Source organism: Euleptes europaea, chromosome 3 (assembly GCF_029931775.1).
Source record: "Euleptes europaea isolate rEulEur1 chromosome 3, rEulEur1.hap1, whole genome shotgun sequence".
In the NCBI taxonomy this organism is placed as follows: Eukaryota; Metazoa; Chordata; class Lepidosauria; order Squamata; family Sphaerodactylidae; genus Euleptes; species Euleptes europaea.
The window spans coordinates 29,850,090-29,873,787 of record NC_079314.1 but is presented as its reverse complement, the minus strand read 5'-3'; the positions used below and the strand labels follow the sequence as shown (position 1 = coordinate 29,873,787).

The 23,698-nt window shown below is 46.1% G+C and overlaps 1 protein-coding gene across 1 annotated transcript in view; it reads right to left on the bottom strand.

Moving 5' to 3' along the window:
* The window catches only part of CSMD2 (CUB and Sushi multiple domains 2), a 690,555-nt gene that overhangs the window by 154,094 nt on the left and 512,763 nt on the right, over positions 1-23,698 (bottom strand). The window contains exons 26-29 of the mRNA XM_056846155.1: positions 14,895-15,097; positions 12,875-13,066; positions 8,816-8,954; positions 7,097-7,284 (exon numbers count right to left, since the gene is read on the bottom strand). Of these exons, the coding sequence (XP_056702133.1) occupies positions 7,097-7,284; positions 8,816-8,954; positions 12,875-13,066; positions 14,895-15,097 (722 nt within the window). The remainder of the gene's footprint in view (positions 1-7,096; positions 7,285-8,815; positions 8,955-12,874; positions 13,067-14,894; positions 15,098-23,698) is intronic.

The window sequence follows — 23,698 nt, the reverse complement described above, 5'->3', positions numbered from 1 at the left end:
TTGGTTGGAAAGGAAGAGACAAAATGTGGAACTCCCTGCCCCAGGATGTGGTGATTTTTGCCAACTTGGAAGGCTTTAAGAGGGGAGTGGACATGTTCAAGGAGGAGAGGGCTATCCATGGCTACTAGTCAAAATGAATGCTAGTCACGATGCATACCTATTCTCTCTAGGATCAGAGGAGCATGCCTATTATCTTAAGTGCTGTGGCAGGACAATGCTGCTGCAGTCGTCTTGTTTGAGGGCTTCCTAAAGGCACCAGGTTGATCACTGTGTGAACAGACTGCTGGACTTGATGGGCCTTGGTCTGATTCAGCATGGCTTTTCTTATGTTCTTGAGGCGATTTCTGATTCAGTGTGTGTGGAGGGTGGAGGGTAAGTGGAGGACCACTATTTCAGAGGTCCTGCACATAAGTAGCGCATGGTACTGGAACAGTTGAGTTTATGTACATGAAACAAGAGTTAAATTTGAAACAGCCATATTGATGGGGACTTGGAGATTATGCGCTACAGTTAAATCAACAGAAGTCAGGAAATCCCCTTCATGTACCACATCAGCAGGAGGCCTAATTAATTTAGAAGTTTCCTGGAGCAACAAGTCTCCATTCTGAATTTACTCGTCAGATCCTGGATGGTTCTCCATTCTTTTGGGAAACGGTTAAAAATATGGATGTTGCACAGTGGTACTTTGAGTGATGGCTCCAATGTCTGCTAAGCAGCAGATGGCGTTGAGGGTTCAGAGGAGTATTTCAGCTGATTTTGCTTCTGGTGATTGTGGAAAACCATATCTGGAAATGGAACCGAGCTCCAAATAACCCTTTAGAATTATACCCGTCAGAGATGCCTCCTGTACTAATTGGTTGCAGGATAAGGACTTCTGGGCCTGGCTTGGGTACAGGCCATGGATGTAGGGGGGGGGGCGTGTGGTGTAGTGGTTGAGAGCGGTGGACTCTAATCTGGAGAACCGAGTTTGATTCCCCACTCCTCCACACGAGCGGCAGATGCTAATCTGGAGAACCGGGTTTGTTTTTCCCACTCCTCCACACGAAGCCAGCTGGGTGACCTTGGGCTAGTCACAGCTCTCTTAGAGCTCTCTCAGCCCCACCTGCCTCACAGGGTGTCTGTTGTGGGGAGGGGAAGGGAAGGTGATTGTAAGCTGGTTTGATTCTTCCTTAAGTGGTAAGAGAAAGTCGGCATATGGCTCTTCTTCTATGGCTGCAGCCTTCCTTCTACTGACATGGTACCATTTGGAGTTTGCTTATCTCCTTATTTTCTGTGAGGTCTGAAAAGCAAGAAAGGAGGAGATGTAGGCTTTCCTACAGTCTGAGGTGCACAGTGTCCAGTGGAGTTGGTGACTTTGCTGTTCCCTTCGACTTTGTGCGGTTCTGCAGGGATGAATCAGAAGACTTATTTTCCAGCGATCCTCTTGACCAAGAAAGGCAGAAAAAGGCTTCCATCATTGGTCTCTACTTCTTTGATTGGTTTGTCAACCAGTTTCTTGCCATGGAAAGGACTGGTGACAGACAGTTTTAGACTTTTCAATTTGCCAGCCACAAACCAATGTTTTAAATTACATGTTTCTGTGGGCGAAACCAGCCCTTCCCTCTAAGGTAGTTAAGAAGGAGAGACATGAGCAAAGAAAGAGGTAGGAGCTATGAGGAGAGGTGAGAAAATTATCTACTCCTGAACTTGGTGCCCAAGGGCTGGTAGGAACCACGCTTCCAGTTAGGTGGCAGCACCAAAAATGGGGCAAAGTACTCCTTTTCTAAAGGGATGTAAACTTTGCTTCAGCCTTCCTTCTGGAGAAAATGAAAGCTAACCCACTCCATGCCTGCCGGTGCTCTTACATCCTGAACAAGAAGAATACGCCCTTTCATCTGCATTCAATCTACAGCCAATCGATTTCACGGAATGACCCCGGTTCTAATATTTATCAGAGGGAGAAAAATGTCTGCTTATCTACACTTTTCAGACTATTCATAACATTATAAACCCCTATCACAATCTTCCCTTTAGTCACCTTTTGTCCCCTGAACTACAAAGCCCCCAAACACTTTAGCTTTCCCTTGCTGGGATGGGGTTCTAACCTCTTGATCATCTTAGCTGCCCTCTGCTTTTAGTGACTCACCAGGGTTAACTGGGAGCAACAGCTAATACCTTAAAAACTTATTACTCCCACACTTCCAGTTCAGCGGATCAGGAGCCTAACCTTCTCGCCCATCACCACTATTCCATATACCTTTGTATCAAGGAGCTGAGTGAAAAGTCTGTACTTTGTACTGTGCGCAGAGAGAGAGGGAAAGCAGTGGCAACAAAGCCAAAATAGCACCGTCCCTTTCCCAAGATCCCTCACCTCCTGCCAGTGTGAAAGCTGGCACTTTAAGCGCCCTTGCCCCCTGAACCAATTTAATGTGAAAAGCTGAGGCTGTTTGAAATTCACCTGGCATATTGTAGCCCCAGGCGTGAAAGCTGATTTCAGCCTCAAAGAGGATGATAATCTGTGTTTCGGTGGTGGGGAAGGGAGCTGCTTTTGAGTGTTTCTCGGCTTGCTTCTGGAGAAGTGTTCAAAAAAAACCTGTGATCAGGAAACAGCTGACGGTTCCCCCCCATGACCCATTATTTGGGGAAACAGAAAGAGCCCCTGACTGTTACAAGGACTATTGCGTTGACCCCACATAGCATGGCCTGCAGAAAGCAAAGCCTGGCGGAGGTGGGGGGGGGGGTCACCTTGGAATTGCACATGAAAGCGGCACAACCAACAAGCCCGTGGAGGCGGGGGGGGGGCTTTGTCTTTAAGTTCTCTCTCCCTCTCTCTGCCTTTCTGGCTCCCTTTGCCTTTCCTCGCTTCTTCCAATTCAGTTTTCTGCAGCATCTCAAAACTCAAGACTCGCAGGCTTCCTTTTTTTTTCATGCGTGGGGAAGTTAATGAGCAACGTGAAAGCCTCATTCTTTGCTCCCAGCAGTAGCGCTCCGCGAAAGCAACGCAGGCGTGATTAACTCCGTAGGTGTGTTTAGGAGAGAGACAGAAAGAAAACACACGCACACACACACGCCCTACAGCCCACACAACAGCACTGACTGAATCAGGACACCCTTCGTTAAAGGCAGCGCAGCCAGCAAAAGAGGAGCACGGGGAGGAATCTGAAGGCCTTCTTCTTAATTCTTAAAGGGATCCTCTATTTTTAATTGGCTGGATGTGAATAATTGATCTGTTTTCCTTTTTTGTCTAATTACTTTATTGCTAAATCTGAGTACCCAGCTTTCTGGGAGTAAAGTGTAGACGACTGGGGAAGACAATGGCAAAGTACCCCGTAAACCAGGGGTGGGGAACGTCAGGCCCGGGGGCCGTTTAAGGCCTGCAAAATCATTTGGTCTGGCCCTTCATGGGTCCTGGCGGATCTCTAGCTCAGAAGGATCTAAGACTGGTGATCTGCCCCCTCCCACGGACAGGAATAGCCTCTATTCAAGGCGGATGTGAGTTGGTTTTGCTGAGAAAAGGAACCCTTTTCCCCCCTTGCAGAAGAGTCATTAGCCTTGGAGCTGCTAGGACCACCCAAGGAACTGTTTTAACCCTTTCCTACCCGGGCCGTGGAGAAACGTATTCCCTCTGTACTACAAGAGGGCTGGGGGTGGAAGTGGCAACAATGGAGGGGTTAAAGGGGCAGGGCCAGAATGAGCGGGGTGGGAGTTCTTAGCCAGTGTGTCCTATTTCATCCCTGCAGGCGGAGGTAACAGGAGCCAGCTGTAGAATCCGGCCCCGACCATGCGGAGCAGGAGCAACTCCGGCGTGTAGCTGGACGGCTATGCCCGGCTGGTGCAACAGACCATCCTGTGCCACCAGTTGGGCGAGTGCGCCACCGGTTGGATGCCTGCCTGCTTGCCCGCACCCGGGGGGGGGTCATCTGGGGTAGCTGCCTGCTTGGGCTTGGTCGGCTAATTTTTAAGTTGATAATTTTGTATGGTCTGCGAATGATGTTATAAATATCCAAATGGCCCTTGGTGGAAAAAAGGTTCCCCACCCCTGCCGTAAACACAGTCTGCCTAGTAAACGTTGTGATGTGACATCGCCCCATGGGTCAGTATTGACCTGGTGCTTGCACAGGAGACTGCCGTTACCTTTTTAAGTCTGGAAATGGGGTCTAAGAAAAGGAAAATGACAATCCTATTTTAATATCCTATTTTATTTGTGTTTTAATATCTTGGATTAAAAACCTAGGGTTTCTTGACGAAGACAACCTGGGATAAAAACCCCTGAACTCACTCAGACCTTGATTTTCATGTGCACGGGGTTTTCATGTGCACGGGGGTTAAAGAGAGCCAGCCACGCCTGGCAGGATTAGGGGTTCCTGATTGGCCTCTCTTTCAGGGTTATTATTACCTTAGATGGGTGGACCTCACAGTTGGTCGATTATGCCTACAGCATTGGATCCAGACTAAACAGGCAGTTTCCACCAGCTTCCCCTCCCTGCTGCAGAGCCCCTCTTGTCATTCCTCAGGGTCTCCCGTCCCCCAGGAGAAGATTTCATGAAGATCAATAAAGCAGCAGAGGGAAGAGGGAGGCCGGAAAGCTCCATCCTGCTGCTGGAAACTTTAGTCAGGATCCAACCCATAATGATCTGGGAATAATGCGCAGTTAAGCTTCTCAGGGAAGAGACCTGGAGAAAAGAAACTGCCACTTCAGAAAACTTGCCATTAATGTATGGTGACAGCTGCAGACCAAGATGACTTCAAAAGGGAGTTGGACAGATTGAGGGGATGTGTTTGACTAGGATGACTCCATTAAACCTCCATGTTCAGAGGCAGTGTATCTCTGAAAACCAGTTGTGCATGGGGAGGGGGGGAGCAGGGAAGGCCTGCTGATATCTGCTGGTAAACTCTCAGAAGAATCTGGGTGTTCATTATGGGACTAGAAGGATCCCCTTTCTGATTCAGAAGGGCTCTTCTTATGTTTTTGGCAACGAACTCACATATAAGCATATGAACACATGAAGCTGCCTTATACCAAATCAGACCCTTGGTCCGTCAAAGTCAGTATTGGTTCTTGTAGGTTATCCGGGCTGTGTGACCGTGGCCTTGGTATTTTCTTTCCTCACTTTTCGCCAGCAGCTGTGGCAGGCATCTTCAGAGGAGTAACACTGAAGGACAGTGTTACTCCTCTGAAGATGCCTGCCACAGCTGCTGGCGAAACGTCAGGAAAGAAAATACCAAGACCACGGTCACACAGCCTGGATAACCTACAAGAACCAATGAACTCTGACCGTGAAAGCCTTCAACAAAGTCTATATTGTCTACTCAGACCAGCAGCAGCTCTCCAGGGTTTCAGGCTGAGGTCTTTCACATCACCTACTCGCCTGGTCCCTTTAACTGGAAATGCCAGGGATTGAAATTGGGACCTTCTGCATGCCAAGCAGATGCTCTACCACTGAGCCACGGCCCCCGCCCCTATTTATTTATTTATTTATTTATTTGTTTATTGCATTTCTATCCCACCCTCATTCCCAGCAAGCCGGGCTCAGAGCAGGTCACAACAGGATAAAAACATGTTAGGCAAGCTACCCTGTCAATCTCACTTCCCTCCCCCTTGCATCTACAACATACAGGTAACAACAACGTAATAACAAACCTACCTAACAGGTTTGTCGGAGGCAGGATTTGCACAGGGCGGGGGTCTCAGAGCTTGATCCTTTAGCCATTTTTATTCCACTAGCTCTCAGCTGTAACTAACTGCATCAAGGCCTGACTGGGGACCAGAGATCCTTGTTAATTTCCCCCTTTGCATGAACTAGCATTGAGAGAGGAAGATAAGGCAGAGAGCAATACATTCCCCTTTTCAAAACCTGACACCTGTGCTTTCTGCAGAGCGGGCCGACAAGCACCCTGCCTCCTTCCCTTTGGAGAGAGCTGGCCCTGCACTGAAGAGATGTTTAATCCTACTGCAAGGCGAGAGGGCTGCACCTGGTTAACCCTCTGACGTCCTCAAGTGCTCTGGAGGTTGAAAAGCCCAGTTGGGGTGGAAAATGGCAGGCCCTGCTCTGATAGGTGAAGGGGACGGCCAGGGAAGGGATTATTCAAATAACAGAGCAGGGGTGGAAGAGGAGACAGGCTGAAAAGCATTACCCATCCTATTTCCCTCTTACCCGTACAGATCTTCTATGCAGCGCATCCGCTTAGGAAATTATGGGTGGTCCCCCCCACTCACATCTACTTCTCTGCCCCTTTGAAAACCTAATCTGGCCTTGATTTTCAGCTACACTGCAAAAATGCGTAATACACAAAAGAACTGCTTTGAAAATGAACAGTAATTTGCAGAGTTTTTATCAGCTCAGGGAAGAAGAAGAAGAAGAGGAGGAGGAGGAGTAGTTGGTTTTTATATACTGACTTTACTATTTAAGGAAGAATCAAACCGGCTTACAAGAAGATCCCAACTTCACCTTCCCCTCCCCACAACAGACACCCTGTGAGGCAGGTGGGGCTGAGAGAGCTCTAAGAGAGTTGTGACTAGCCCAAGGTAACCCAGATGGCTTCATGTGTAGGAGTGGTGTCGGCTGCTCATGTGGAGGAGTGGGGAATCAAACCCTGTTCTCCAGATCATCGTCCACCGCTCCAAACCACCGCTGTTAATCACTACGCCACCCTGGCTCTCTGGGACTGATTTTGGGGGAAGGGTTTGGAGCCAGATTAGACACTTCAGTAGGCTTCCTTCAAAGAACACATTGCGCTGTCATTCATGAGGACTGAGGGCCAAAGATCGTTGTTTTAGTTCGTACATCCTACTAAGGCACGTGACTCTCTCCCTGTGACTTCAATGATCAGTTGGACCCTGGGAGAATCTCTCTCTTACCCTCAACCCTGATGCATATCTCTCCTCCCTCTCTCCCCACATTATTTTCACTCCCGCTTCTCTATCCTCTTCTTTCCTGATAAACTTGCTGTTTGTAGGGAGTCTTCACCATCACTCAGATAGCGTAAAATAGATGTTTGCTGTCCTGCTGCATTAAGCGAGCCTACAGCCTGCAGCCAAAGGAAGGACGGGAGAGAAATTGGATAGATGGATCTAGTGCAAACACAACAAAGATATCTTCTGGAATTTAACACACACCTGTGTAATGGATGACAAATCCCGTGTTGCTGACAGAGGCATCGCTCCGGAAGGCCAGGAAGAGGCTGTTGCTGCTGCTCTCAATTCTCTCAGGCAACTGGGTGTCATAGAAACTCCCTATCAGGGAGCTGAGTGAATTCGGTCCATCATAGATGTGCAAAAAATCATACCCTGGCTCCAAATTGAAGCTAAGGGGGGAAAAGGGGGCAGGGGGGGAAGGGAAAGAAAACCAGCATTAGATTGACTTCTTATAATAAGGTATTAGCTGCCCTTCTGCCAAAGTTAGATGCTCCTACAAAGGGACTGGAGGAGCACAACTATAATGTTAAAAAGGACAGATCAAAACAATGAAAACGATATTCAATCAATAGATATGTTGATTCAAAAGTTAAGTACCTAGGAGGAAAACATACCAATTATCTTGTAATTCGGAATTATTGTAAGGAAAGGAATATTTTCCCCATCAGCCAGTGTCAGGAGGTAAATACACGTTCCTGACGTATATTTCTCTTCCATAAGGTGAATACCAGGATAGAAACATATTTATTTGCTTCATTTATACCCCAGTAGGGGCCAAAAGTAGCTTTCAATATACTCCCCGTCTCCATTTTATTCTCACAACATCCCTTTGAGGTAGGGAAGGTTGAGAGGGTGTGACTGGCCCAAGGTCACCTGGAAAGCTTCCATGGCAGAGTGGGGACTCGAACCTGGGTCTCCCAGATCCTAGTCCGACTCTCTAACCATTGTACTGTATTGCCTCTTACCAGAAATGGCTACACTACATGCCCCTCACCACTCTCACTTGTGCAAATTGAGGCAGGGGGTAGGGAGCAGGGCAGCAACAGCAGATGTTTCATGAATGGGGGTATTTCTGGTGCTGACTAGCATTTGATTAATAATGCACCAAAAGAAAACAAAAGCTATCTGTATCCCACTTTGGTGGACCTGCAGCATACAACTGCATGGGCACAAACCTTTTATGGCAAATTGGTACCCCTAAAAAGAGCATCCTACTACTAGGATAGGGTGGGATATAAATCTAACAAATAATAATAAAAGCATCTTTGTTAGTCAGGGCCAAACTGCACGTGACAGATGCTGCCGCCATTTTGAAGGGATTTAAAAATGCCTCAGAGGACTGGCAGGATGCCCATGCCCCACAAAGAAGCTGAGATAATTTTGAAGCTCTAAACAAGGGGGGAAAGAGCCCCGTGGCGCAGAGTGGTAAGCTGCAGTACTGCAGTCCAAGCTCTGCTCACGACCTGAGTTCGATCCCAACGGAAGTCGGTTTCAGGTAGCAGGCTCAAGGTTGACTCAGCCTTCCATCCTTCCGAGGTCGGTGAAATGAGTACCCAGCTTGATGGGGATAAAGGGAAGATGACTGGGGAAGGCACTGGCAAACCACCCTGTAAAACAAAAGTCTGCCTAGTAAACGTCAGGATGTGGCATCACCCCATGGGTCAGGAATGACCCGGTGCTTGCACAGGGGACCTTTACTTTTTTTTAAAAAAGGGGGGGACATTTGGACATGGAGAATTTTTCTAGCATCCTTAGGATTTTGCCCACTTCTGGCATGCAGTTCTTACATAGATTGAAATTTCCCTCAGAAACAACAGAAAGAGAACCGAGGTGGTTTCCGCAGAGACAGCTACAGCCTACTAATGTCCCTGAATCATGATCAATCTTTCCTACAAGTAGAAAAGAAACAGGAACACTCACGTGTGGAACACCAAAGCAATGACATAGTCGGGCGACACAGTCAGCTTCCAGTCACACTCCTTTCCTGGGGGGTACGGCTCTGGGTAACTTGGTGACAGGATCACCCCTGAAGGCCCTGTCAGGATGCCCCCACAGGGTGCTAAAAGAAAAAAAAAGAAATCAGAAAAAGAAATCCACGTGGCTGAGCTTTCAGGATCTCTTGTCAGGAACATCTCTACGGGACGTATTTCAGAGAGGTGATGGGCTTTGGAGAACTTAAAATGGAAGAAACCAAAAATCACACACCTTGTTCCATCCATAAAATGCAAAGTGCAGGCCAGCGTAGCCTCAGTTTTCTTCAGGTCTGTGCCAGGAAGGGAGAAGGGATTATAAAGAAGAGATGGGCCCCTCACAAAACACCTCCTTTAACTACCGAGCGAATTCCAAAACGGGGAGCAAGGTCTTGAATATAAAAATCAAGTGAAGACTGAAGGGTTAACACCCCCCTCCCTTCCCTGCATGCCCCCGAGGCAAATTAAGGCTAGATGTGCCTGCAATTGGAACAAAGTATGAGATCTTTGTGTTGAATACTTGAGTATTTTCTAGTGGCCTTAAATGATTTGTAGCACCAGGGCCACAGTGGACAGGAGGTTGAGAGATCTGTGAATAGATTTCCTGAGTATTTTTTACTGATAAATAGCAGTTGTCCTTGAGCTGGGGGCCATGGTGTGGGGGAATGGGGTTTAATGGCCTCTCTCTGCTCTGTTTGCCCAAACTCAAATGAACTCCTAGAAATCTATTTGCCCCCTTGGGGAAATCAAGCTGGTTTTGCCAGTATCCATTTCTCCCCCAACAATGCTTGAAAACCAGAAGCAAACTTGGCTGGGGGGAGAAAACACCCTTGAAACTGCATAATCCGGAACACATTTCTGCCAATCTAATGTCTGGTTCTGCCCTAGCAGAACAGCTACAAACCTTTGTCCATTCTGGGTGTAAGGATGATGTGCTAAACAGTTGCCAGTCACTCAAAAACAAATTAAAAGCTGCCCCTCCAAGCCACCCACCATTCTGAGTAAATATTGGCACTACCATTAAAAGGAAAGAAAAAGAGTTGGTTTTTATATGCCGACTTTCTCTACCACAAGGAAGAATCAAACCGGCTTACAATCACTTCCCCTCCCCACAGCAGACACCCTGTGAGGTAGGTGTGGCTGAGAGAGTATGACTAGCCCAAGGTCATCCAGCTGGCTTCATGGGTAGGAGAGGGGAAACAAATCCAGTTCATCAGATTAGCCTCCGTTGCTCATGTGGAAGAGTGGGGAATCAAACCCGGTTCTCCAGATCGGAGTCCCAACACTCCAAACCACTGCTCTTAACCACTACACCCCGCTGGGATGAGAATTGGGGGGGCAAGCGGAAACCCTTCCTGACTTACCTTTAAATCAGTTTTAGAAAGGAAAGTAATTAATTTCTCTAGCTCGGGCTAACATTTGATAAATACAAATGAAGTACAAGGAGAGAACGCAGACAGCTAACATTTAATTAGCCATTAATTTAACATTTATTGCTTTGGTGTGCTTGAAATGATAATTTTTATATGCTTTGGGCGCACACACATATACCTGTGCGCGTGCCTGTGTGTGTAACTGGTGCTTCTACTTATTATTTATTTAAATTATTTCTGCCCAGCCCCTCCAAAATCTTGTTCGAGGTGGCAAAGAAATCCTTAAAAACGATAAATACAAAATTGAACAATAACCTTAATTCAAACAATTTAAAAAGCTTCAAAAACGCTCGAGATTCTCAGCATTAAACTATATCTGCAATAAAGTCACTAAACAATAAATCAGCTGCATAAAAAATAATTCACAACACAAGGCAGGTCGCATAAAATATCTGAGTATTGCAGCATCATTAGACTACCAAACAGGTGGGAAACATTTATAGTGAAAACCCTAGGTGAAAAGAGGTTTTCACCTGATGCCCAAAAGTCACAAACGTAGCTGACAGATGAGCTTCTAGGGGGATGGCATTCTGCAGCTGGGGGGAGGGGTCACCACAGAGAAAGCCCTATCCACAATCGTTCAGCATGGTGGTGATATGATCTTTGTTCTCCACCCCTGAGAGCAATCTGGCTGCTGTGTTTTAAATCAATTCATGTTTCACGACAGTCTTCAGAGGCTGCCCCCTGTAGCACACAGTGCAGTACTCTAACCTGGATGTGATCAGAGCCTGGATCACCGATGGCCAACTCACACTTTTCAAGGAATGGCTGTTGCTGGAATATCACCTGAAGCTTATAAAAGATGCTACGTGCCATGGAGGAGATCTGAGCCTCGTTCCACACATGCTGGATAATGCATTTTCAATCCACTTTCAATGCACTTTAGCGACAGTTTGCAAGTTGATTTTGCTGTTCCGCACAGTAAAATCCAGCTTCAAAATGCATTGAAACCTGATAGAAAGTGCATTATTCGGCATGTGCGGAAGTGTAAAGTGCAACCCCTTCCAGGACAAGATGACTCCTCAGTTCCTTTAACATTGATCAACAGTACCTCAGTCTTGTCTGGACAGAGCTTCAGATTATTGGCCCTCATTCATCCCATCACACTCTCCAAGCATTTTCAGGACCTCTGCAGACCCACCTGACTCAGATGTTTGGTAGAATCAGAGCTGGGTGACAACTGCATAGCGGTGGCACCTGACTGAAGTCCTGGACAATTTACCCCAGCAGTTTCATTTAGGTGTTGAATGGCATGGGGGACCAGCATGGAACCTTGTGGGACCCCTCTGGGAAATTATTTCATTGAGCCTCAAGGACAATATCAGATACTTTCTTGTTCAGAACCTCGTATATGCTGGGTGCGTGTGTGTGTGTTGGGGACGGGGATAAAAGCCAAGGCACCAGGTCTTCCCTGTTACCTCACAAAGTCCTGCACAAATCTCTGAGGCCATTTTTGCAGGGTCGATTGTACTCCTCGCTCAATGCTGATTTTTGAAAATCCAACCTTTCAAATGACTATTCACGGTCCCAATGCAAGAGGGGAAAGTCAAACAAATTCCACCCCCCACTCGCCTGCTCCTTCGCTCTTCATTTGCATAGCCATTAACAATAGTAGTTTGCATAGCTAAGCTGCGGCTGGGATTCTGCAAGCTTCCTTCAGTGAATGCTTTGATGCAGGGGTGGAGCAAATAGAAAAGGTCGCGTTAAAGGGGCTCTTAAGAAATGTGATGCAGATATGCGCCGGCTTCGCAGTGTCGGCTGGAATGATGGTTCAGTGTGAAGAAATAAAAAAAATATGCAGGGCACTTCAACCTGGAATGCGCTGCTAATTACCAAGCATAAACGGCCAGTAAGTATTGCCCCTCATTATACCCCTCCTTTGACCATCTGTCTGAAGCAGAGGCACACCAGCCAAGGTCCCACTGGCAAGACAACAAAATTGCTCAAATATTCCGTTGTAGAAACAGCACCTTCTTTCGAGATACACTATCCTGGACAGCCCCCTGCAGTCCCCTATCTGCAACACGAAATCCCACAAGGCAGGTCACTGCAACTTGCAGAATGCCCATGGGGCCTTCCTTTATTTAACCTGACCTACAAGCCAAGTGGAAAGAGCCACGGTGAAAAGAGAGCACAGCGTCGCTCCCCTCGCCCCCATCTTTTAATGGACAGTTTTCATCCAGAGCCCTCCTAAGGCTGCTCAAGAGCTTTGCTTCCCATCTTCACAGTCCTGCCCCATACCAAGATGTCTACCAGAAGCTGTGTAATCCCCCTTGGTCTTAGCTTCTTGAGAACTGTCTTCCTCTAGAAGGCACCAGCAACTGTTGTTCTTACCCGTCTGCAGGGGGACCGTTAGAAGGTTTTGCTCAACCTGTCTCAGCAGATCAGATTGAGAGAGGTGGTCATGAAGAACATAAGCAATGATCAGCACTTTGAATTGAACCTGGGAATTAATTAGCAAGCAGTGAAACAAGTGTGGGACAGGTGATATGCCTGTTCTGGCTAGCTCCTGGTAGCAATCAAGAAGGGCTTGATTATCGTTCTTGGCATTCAGTGAATCAAGTGGAGGTTCTTACCTATACAGGTGGGGGGATCCGGCTGCCAGAAAAACCTGTTCTCAATCTGCACGCAGCTGATCTTGGCATCCCCTTGCAGGGCGTATCCGGGGTCACACTGGAAGACGATGGAGTCGCCTGCTTCTTTGCTGTCGCCGCTACGGCTCCCGTTCTGCGGGACCCCAGGGTCATTGCAGGAGGTGGCAGTGGACACTAGAGAAGCAGCCGGATGAAAGAAAAGTGAACAACATGGCCGGGATGTGACGCATCTTAGCAGAGTCAGTATGGCCTGGATCCTGCCAAAAACCTTCATTGACTGTAGGGTTTCTGCCAGTGGAGCATGATGTTCTTACCTTCCCCGCTCCTCCTGAAGCCCAAAACGTGCTCTGAAATGCTGGTCCCAGGGACTAGGCCCCCTTAGAACAGCATGAAGGGGATGTAGAGATTTGCCATGGGAGGTGCGAATCAGCAAATAGAGGATCCACCTGTGAAAATTCTCTGTGGGAATCAACCTTTTGTCAAGGACAGCCAGCGTGGTGTAATGATTAAGAGCGGTTGACTCCTGGCACTATTCAGAGGTTTACTGTCTCTGAAAGCAGAGGCTCCCTTTACTCACTATGGCTCACCGCCACTGACTGGGGACTGATTTTGCTGACTTTCTGATATACAATGTACTCTGTAAATACTTAGAGGCACTTTCTCCATTCTGTTCCAGCACTGAAAATCTGGCATTGAAAATAAGCTTTCTGAGGTCAGCACGCACACACAAAACAAGAGCATGTGCACTCACAAACACATGAGAATACATCCACAGGGGCACGCATTCAAACACATGCCAGCCTTGACTTCACAGACAATATCTGTTACTCCAGCAGGGAAAAGCTACAGGGGACGGCAAGTTCAAGCATGCGCCACGGTGCGCAAACTGATATACGTTCACACAGATTCATGTTTACTTAATAAGCTTGGCATCTGCTAATCTTACATGGCATTTTCTTTTGTCAAACATATGCTCTAAAATAAGCTCAACTGTTAGTAGATTTCTTCTCTGGTGAGGGACAGAGAGGAATTTTGCCTCAAGCTTTACGAGGAACTGGCTGGGCCTGACCTTTTCACAGAAGGAACACAAGAACCTCTGGAAATATTCTGTGGCGTTAAGTAAAAGATTGCCCTTGTACATTTCAGTGCCCAGGGCTTTATAAAACAAGAGACAAAATCCCACTTAAGGGGATGGGGGGAGAAGAGAAAATATTAGGAACACATAAGCCTGAAATGCAGGCACCCATTTTTTTTAATGTAGCATTTTCAAAAGGTGTTTTCAGGAACTAGGGTTCCCCCCCTCCCAAGCTTACCAGGGTTCCCTCAATGGGAAGATCAACAACCTCCATGAAACATGGTTTGCCTGTCAAATTAGGCTTGCCAATTTCCAGGTACTAGCTGGAGATCTCCTGCTATTACAATGGATCTCCAGCCAATCAAGATCAGTTCACCTGGAGAAAATGGCCGCTTTGCCAATTGGACTCTATGGCATTGAAGTCCCTCCTCTCCCCAAACCCTCCTCAGGCTCTGCACCAAAAACCTCCCGCCGGAGGCGAAGAGGGACCTGGCAACCCTAGCCAACATCAATAAACCTCTGAATGGTCAGTGTAATTGATGATACAATGCTCAAATGTGTAGGGGGTGTATTCTAGGAAGCACTTTGCACTCAAGTTGGGTAACAGTGAAGCCCAAGAGGCCTGGCTTAGCTTCTATATCTTACAATACCCCCATTATTAGGGTTGCCAGCCTCCAGGTACTAGCCGGAGATCTCCTGCTATTACAAGTGATCTCCAGCCAATAGAGATCAGTTCACCTGGAGAAAATGACCGCTTTGCCCATTGGACTCTGTGGCATTGAAGTTCCTCCCCTCCCCAAACCCCGCCCTCCTCAGGCTCCACCCCAAAACCTCCTGCAGGTGGCAAAGAGGGACCTGGCAACCCTATCCATTGTCCTCCCCTTTTTTGGCAGTCCTGCTCATTAACAGTATTTTTGTAAGTCTTACCTGAAAACTGAATGGCAAAGCCTTGTTTGCTGGTGAAGAAGTCAGTGCTGAACTGGAGGACCACTGAGTTGAACGTGCTGTGTACATCACTGGGCAAGACAGAGCCGCTTGCTTCCTTTAGGAGGATCCCTTTCTCCACTGGCCCATCCCAGATCCTCAAAACATCATGGAATTCCTCTGTATGGAAAACCATGAAATGGAGCCTGTATGGTGGGAGAACAGATACAGTAAGGGGTATATCTGCACTCCAAGCTTATATGGGTTTTGTAAGGGTTCTAAGCTAAACTGAGGCTATCGTAGTTGGCTCACATTGTGAGAAGACGAGTCACTGGAAAAGACTATCATGCTAGGAAAAGTTGAAGGCAGCAGGAAAAGAGATGGACCCAACAAGAGATGGATTGACTCTATAAAGGAAGCCACGGCCCTCAATTTGCAAGACCTGAGCAAGGCTGTTAATGATCGGATGTTTTGGAGGACAAAGGGTCGCCATGAGTGGGAAGCGACTTGACGGCACTTAACACACACACACACACACACACACACACACACACACACACACACACACAAGGGTTCTAACTGCTATGGCTTCTGCCAAAGAATCCCGGGAAAAACAGAGTTTCACTTACCTGTAACTGTTGTTCATCTGATGGATCTTCTATGCAGTAACACATTGGGACTGCGCAGGCACAGGCCAGCCATGGATAAGATTTGTCAGCTTCTAGCAAAATCTAAGAGAGTGCTCCCCCTCTCCTTGGGGCATGCAATCTCCCTGCCCACCGGTCACATGTCCCAAGGGAGAGGGAGCACTCTTCCCTCCAGTTCTCTTTCTGCCGCCACGGAGAGAGAACGTGTTAGCTTTGTCTCTAGCCATGGAGCCCAAGAAAGCTCCACTTTTCAAGAAACGTACCTCCTGTGGTACCAAGATGGCGAAGAGTGATCCTCACCTTGAATGCCTCCTTTGTTTGGGGGAAGGCCATATTCCTGCAACTTGTAAAAGTTGCTCCAAACTCACCAACAAGGCCTTGAGGGTTCGGTCGACTCGCCTACTCTCTCATCTTTATAAGGAGTCTCTTCGGCCACGAGGTCAATCTTCGCCCACGTCCGTGGCTGGCCTGTGCCTGCGCAGTCCCAACGTGGGACTGCATAGAAGCCATGCAGATGAACTGCAGTTTCAGGAGGATGCTGAGAACTCACAGACCTCTAGCACATGCCCAGGTTTGAATCCCCACTTGGCCATGGGAGCTCGCTAGGTGTCCTTGGGCCAGCAGCTACACATGCTCAGCCTAACCTACCTCACAGGGTTGCTGTGAGGATACAGCGGAGGAGGGCAGAACAATGTAAAGGGAGGGGCCATGGCTCAGTGGTAGACCATCTACTTGGCATGCAGAAGGTCCCAGGTTCAATCCTTGGCATCTCCACTTAAAGGGACTAGGCAAGTAGGTGATGTGAAAGACCTCTGCCTGAGATCCTGGAGAGCTGCTGCTGATCAGAGTAGACAATAGTGACTTTGATGGACCAAGGGTCTGATTCAGTATAAGGCAGCTTCATGTGTTCAAGGTCCTTTGGGTTTCAATTAGGGGGGGGGGGAAGCAGGGTATAAACAAAGTAAATGAACAAATAAATTATTCCTAGGATTTCCTTGCAAAAGGAAACATCTGCTAAATCAGTGCAAACCACAAGTATATTAATTTAGAAAATATATATACTATATTTTCTAAATATATATTTAGAAAATATATATACTATGCTTCTCCAAAAACCTGCTTGAGGGAGCTCATACAGTAAAAAAAACCAATATCATAAAATCATAGAACAATGTAAGGATTGGTTCTTGTAGGTTATCCGGGCTGTGTGACCGTGATCTTGATATTTTCTTTCCTGACGTTTCGCCAGCAGCTGTCCTGAAAACCTCCAGACTAACAAAGACTACAGTCCACAATAGCCATGCGGATTAGCTTTGGATTTCACACATTAACAGATCACTTCAGGATACAATAGTTCCATATTAACGTACCACACCCTCATTAGCACATTATCTTGATACTTACAGGACAATGATTAGCACATTACCTTTGATACTTTTTGCAGGACAATGATTCAGCTCAAACCCAACCCCTTTCTGACGATATATTACTCTTCCTACACACTTGACACTGAGAGACACTGTCCTTCAGTGTTACTCCTCTGAAGATGCCTGCCACAGCTGCTGGCGAAACATCAGGAAAGAAAATACCAAGACCACAGTCACACAGCCCGGATAACCTACAAGAACCAATGAACTCTGACCGTGAAAGCCTTCAACAATGTAAGGATTATCAGTCACAAAAAAAATCATAAAAACAGCATTACGCAACAGTCAGTAGCCTAAACTGACCTTCATAAATCAGTCTTCATGCTAGAAGCAATCCATAATAAGGGCTAAGAAAGGTAGAACCCCTCAGGTAAAAGCCTGGGGCCTAAATGACAGCAAGGGTGACCCCAGAAAAGCCTGAAAGGGGAGGGAATTGCCAAGGTGAGGTGCCACCACTCAAAAATCCCTGCCTTTGGTTGCCACCCGACACATCTCTTCATATAGGGGCACAGAAAGAGGATCTTAACAGGCAGGCTGAAAGTATGGGAGATTCACGCTACAAAATGGTTCCTTTTTTTCATGTCATGACCGAAAGTGCGCTTTATAGTTATGGAAAATGAGATATTTGCTATGAAAAAGGCCGAATAACTGTCATGGGACAAACCAACTTAACTGTAAAAGAACCCTCTGGTTCAAGCGATAAATACATGGAAGGCGGACTGCGAGGAGGAAAGCAGGAAGCTTCTAAAAAAAGGCCTTTGAGGTGGAATTGAATTACTCTCCAGCTTTCTTTCCCCTTTGTTAGGTGGCAGCAGCCGTGCAAAGTTTTTAATATTTTACTTCCCTCTCCAAGATAATGGGTACTATGGCAATGCGTTATATATATGCCAGATGACTGCATGATGATTAATTGACTGCTTTTTCATTAAGCCCTCACATCTTCAACTATTTATTGAATATGCCTGGTATGTTTGCATTAGTGTAAAAATTTGTACTGGAGGTATAATAAATGATTAAACTGGGGAGGGGAGACAGGAGCAATTGTCTGCTTGAAGAAGGAGGATTCATAGCGGAGGCTGGGATATCGCTGTGGACTCTGAAAGTTGGTTTTCCCTGGGCGCAGGTATTTCAGATCCAAAATTGCATAATCTCTTCCAAAATTTCAGTGAAGAAACAAACTAATCTCCAGGAAGACAAACCGCAATTATCTTCAACTTTATTTTCATATATCAGGATGAGACATGAATTGCCCTAGAGGCCCGCCCCCACCCCCCGCATCCATTAGTTTGGATGTTCAGACTATCAATAATTCCTGCACTGTAAAACTGAAATTAAGCAATCTTTTTTTAAAAATTGGCCAATTCAATTAAAGCATATTTTTCATAAACTAGGGTTGCCATCCTCCAGGTAGATTTCCCGCTATTACATCTGATCTCCAGGCAATAGAGATCAGTTTACCTGGAGAAAATGGCCACTTTGGAAGGTGGACTATGGAATTATATCCCATTGAAGTCCCTCCCCTCCCCAAACCCTGCCCTCCTTAGGCTCCATCTCCAAAATCTCCAGGTATTTCCCAACCCAGAGCTGGCAACCCTATTCATAAACAGATCCTAGGACACACCAACAGAAAACTCGGGCTTTCAAATCCATTCATTCTCTCTAAATTGTGCTAACCTCTCAACTCACCAGACTTGCTTTTCGTTTTAGCAAGAACGCACACTTATTGTTCCATTGCACATACTCAGTCCCACCCACGCAATTCACATTGAGCAATATAGAATAGCAACCACCCACTGGTCCTCTGCACACAATTGTTAATGCAGATTCAAATCCTGGGTACATGCAAAAGTATGAATGAGGTAAAGAGGAAGAAATTCCACTCTCCAGAGCTCCTTCAGAAGAGGGCTCGCCAGCATCAGGAGAAAGAAAGCTGCCAACAGAAAGAAGTCAGGCTGCAGGCAGCATCCCATGTGGTACTACATCACTTCCAATAAAAACCCAGAAGAGACATAGGGGGGCTCTAGGAACTGCCACAAACAGAGCTACCTTATGTCACTTCTGGGTTTTTACCACAAGTGACATAGTACAGCAGCCGGCATCACAGCCCCCACGTGTCCCCACCCATAATCCTCCTGCTGATTAACAGGCCCTGCCTGGCAACCCCAAGCCAGGAAAGCTGGAGGAGAGTCTGTGACTCTGGCTGGAGCCTCTAGCCACTGCACACTGACTGTTTGGGGTCTCAAAAAAGTGGGTGTCAGCTGCAATAGAGCTGCCAACTCTGGTTTGGGAAATTCCTGGATATTTGGGGGTGGAGCTTGGGGTTTGGGGAGGGGAGGGACCTCAGTGGGGATGTGATGACATAGAATTCACCCTCCAAAGCAGCCATTTTTTCCAGGGGAACTGACCTCTGTAGCAGGGATTGCCAACCTCCAAGTGGTGGCTGGAGATCTCTACAAGGGAAAGCCTGTACCAGGCAATGTGTTCTGTTAGCCTCTTATAGTTATGGATGCCAACGTTCCCAAAGTTTCCATGTGTGGGCAGAATATATCTGCCTGATGCTATGCTCTATTCTTGAGCATAGCACCTCATGAACCTATGAATGTTTATACATATGAAAGAATATATGTTTTCCCATAAATGAAGTTTATAGGCACTTCAGGAGCCTGAGGAGGGCAGGGTGTGGGGAGGGGAGGGACTTCAATGCCATAGAGTTCAATGGCCAAAGCGGTCATTTTCTCCAGATGAACGGCTCTCTATCGGCTTGAGATCAGTAGAAATAGCAGGAGATCTCCAGCTACTACCTGGAGGTTGGCTCAGAAACCATTATCCATGTATTAACAAATACTAAACACACATATATATTATCACAAAAACATTTCTACGCTTCTAATTCAACACAAATGCCCAAGACTAATAGTCCAAACACCATATGTACCATATATACTATCTCTACTCAGAAAAATAGTTCCAAAAGCACAATGCTCAAGTCCTCTTTCAAGGTGTGGTGGTATTTTTTTTAACAATAAAACCCATTTCAACCAGTATTTAATGTGTGAGGAATATAAATTAAAATGGCAGAGACTGCAGCTGAAAGGAGTGGAGGAAGAGAAATGCCCGCATTTCTCATTGCCTGCAGGGGGATAAACAAGGCTCTGTACCAAGCTTTTACAACACTTTGATAGAAGTCATCGCTTTCTTTCATAATGAAACAATTTTCTAAGGCAACAAACAGGACAAATGTGGGGACAGGCAGGGAACTGAGGGAACTGCCCTCTCGGAGCTCTTTCTGAGCAAAAGAAAGGCCTTTTAAAGCTTGGATTTCTCTCCCCCCCCCCCGCTTTTCTTTCAGATTGCTCTGTTTTTTGTTCTTAAAATGCTTTTGTATGTGGCAATTGGGTTGGGGGGGCTTTTCTCTCACAGTAAGCTCTACAAAGTAAGCCTATTACAAAGCAGCATTTAAAGGGGCGGGACTTAATTTGAGTTTGGAGACTGCTGGTGCATAGATTCCAACAGGAAAGTGTGGGTCCAGCCAACAACGAACTTCAAGTAAAACTTCCATGCATAAACAACCTTAATGTCTGCCATTGGGCTCTAGTCAACCATACATTTGGGCTCAGCGAATTTTCAGAAAATTACCAATGCCAAAAGCCTTCTTGACACTTGGCAGGCACTGTTCCAAGAAAGGGTGCATCATAAATATGCATCATTTGTTTTAACGCAGGGGTGTCAAACTCAATTGCTACGAGGGCCGGATACGATATAAATGTCACTTGGTCGGACCAGCCGAGATTGAGAGTGGGAAGGAGGCGGCTGCTTCGGCTGGCCACATAAGAGCTCTCAAGGGGCCAAATTTGGCCCTCGGGCCTTATGTTTGATAACCCTGTTTTAACAAATCAGCTCACTCTAAAAACGTCCAGCTACACTGTTTTTCCAGTACAGCAACATGCCACGATCAAGCTAAGAAACAAAAAAACTCACACAGCCTCAGTGATTACAACTAGCTCCCTAGACACCAATTAATCAGCTAAAATTTCAGTTGATTAATTTACTAATTAAAGCTTGCAGCCTTATTTTTAAACTTCTTTTGCTTAAGCAGAATTGTGATCACTGCTATGTGACCACAAGTTGTACCAATCCGGTTAGTCATACTGGGCTGAGTAATTTGGCTGGTCTTGCCAGAGAGGTTTTTTGGCACAGAAATTTTGACTTATTTGATTTTTGTGGAGGTTAAATGGCCCTGTGCTAGGGCATCTAGGGGTGCTCCTGCTCATGGCCCAATATGGCATATATCATCTAGGCTGGCCTAGAAAGATGGATATCTCTGTTTTTGGAGAAGTAGGAATGTTACTGACTACTATGCTGTTTCAAGAAGAAAATTCCACCTTCTCACGTAAGTTATCCCTGCTTTGTATTTACTCACAGCTTCCCCCATATTAACAAAATTCAGTAGAATGATTACAGCTAAGCAATTAAATCAGGATAGTTTTCTGCATAAAGTCAAATCTAGTAATCAGCCTTCTCGAAATTTTTAACCGAACTGTAAAAAACCAGTTGAAAATAACTTAAAACCCTTAATGGAGATCATAAAGTCAGACTAGTAATTATGGTCTACTTTAATTTGGAGTGTGTGTGTGTGTCACAGTAATGCTATCAAGACTTTGCCAAAACTGAACTTCTAATTATGTAATGTGTCCATTTTTCTATCCAATGAAGTGTCAAAACAAGGGTTTAAAAGAGAGAGAGAGAGATTGAAAACTTTTTCTGAGAAAACAAGAAGCCCAGAGATAAGTTCAGAGCTGCTCAGGATACACGGGGAAACAGAAACACTGAGGAACCCTCATTGTTACTCTGCAGATAAATGGATGCAGTTATCTCATTTAAAAGATGAGGAAGAAGATATTACGAAGAAGATCACTTCATTATGAATTCTTTGTCAATGCCCTGATACAAGCAGAGCACGAAGCTTCTAGCTCCCCCATTGGTATCAGTGGGACTTTAAACCTGATCTGTATCTGGGACACTTCCAAGTCTGCGGGAGAAGTACTGCATAACACAATGTAAGCATCTGATAACCGATGACACTGTAATTTCAAAAGCTGAAGTCGATATATAAAAAGTGGACAAAAGTTCCTTGTGTTCCAATATTTTCAAGCAAGGATAAGTATATATATATATTTCTAACTCAGATAAGGAACAAGAACATTTGGCGGAAGGTGACATAAACGTAAGAACTGAATTGTCTGCAGTGATTAATCCAGCCCCCACCCAGCAAAAATTATCATGTTGTTGGAGAGCTGGGTGCCTGACCTTACCTGATAGGGCAGGCCTGCAACGCCAGGACCCTTTGCTCCACCAATGACGTCCCTGACTGTGCTCCTACCATGGTCACTGTTGCAGAGGCGGCCCTGCCGCTTAGCCAAGCAGGGCAGACCATTGCCCTGGCAACTGGCCAGTGAGACCTCGGAAGAGCACTGGAAGGAAGAATTGGCCTTATTGCCAGGGATGCTGAGGGGTGGCCCAGAAGGCCCTCCTCGGGGGTCTCATAATCAAGAAGTGTGAAAGCCTACAAGGGCCAATTGAGCCCTTGCCAGGCAGGGCCAAGGAGGTCTCCTGGTGCTTGAGCCCAGCCCATGGAGTGAGACTGGAGTGGCTGTGGACAGAGATAAGCAGCAGTGTATGGAGGAGGATGAAGAAGAGTTGGTTTTTATATGCCGACTTTCTCTAGCACTTAAGGAAGAATCAGACCGGCTGACAATCATCTTCCCTTCCCCTCCCCATAACAGACACCCTGTGAGGTGGGTGGGGCTGAGAGAGCTGTGACTAGCCCAAGGCCACCCAGCTGGCTTCATGTGTAGGAGTGGAGAAACCAACTCAGTTCACCAGATTAGTGTCCGCCGCTCATGTGGAAGAGTGGGGAATCAAAACCGGTTCTCCAGATCAGAGTCCACCACTCCAAACCATTGCTCTTAACCACTACACCAATGATGCAACCCCTCCTTTCCATGAGTGAGTCCTAGGGGAGCATACACTGATGTACACGGACCACGGGCCTCCCAGGCACTTACATCTTATCCGAACTGGAAGGTAGAAGACAGAAACCTTGCACTGATAAATGGCAAAAGCTTCTGCGACAAAATATTGGGCCAGAGGTTTGAGAATATTGATATTTTAAGAAATCTCCATCAGCCTACCCATGATGGAGAACTGTTTTAAGACGACAGTAGAATTTCAACCTCAGGAAAAATCACCAAGATGTATAAAAAGACACCTCAGATTCTTGTTGGTTTTGCCATGAATGTAGGGCTGATTTCCTCCATGTGTGGCGGAAACATATTAGAACTAAACAAATTTGGATAATGTTGGCCAATATAACCTGTGAAGGACTAAACATAGATATATATTTGCATCCAGAATTCCTCCTTTGAACTATATGGTAAAGGTAACTAGATGATTTCAAAAAATTAGTACTGAATGGGATGACAGCAATGGCATCAGTATTTGTGTGACACTGGAAACTCAAGACTCTCCAATAAAAATAGGTCTTGTTAATTAAATTCTGGGTAAGGAAAATGAACAGCATATCAAAATCTAAAAATATGAAAAAATTAATGAGAATTGGTCTCCTTTGATGATTTATAAATTGAAGGAATTTTCTACGGTCTATATAGCAACTTTATCTAAGAATATTCAGTCTGTGCTCCTGGTTTAATTTGTTGTCATCTATTGTTCGTTA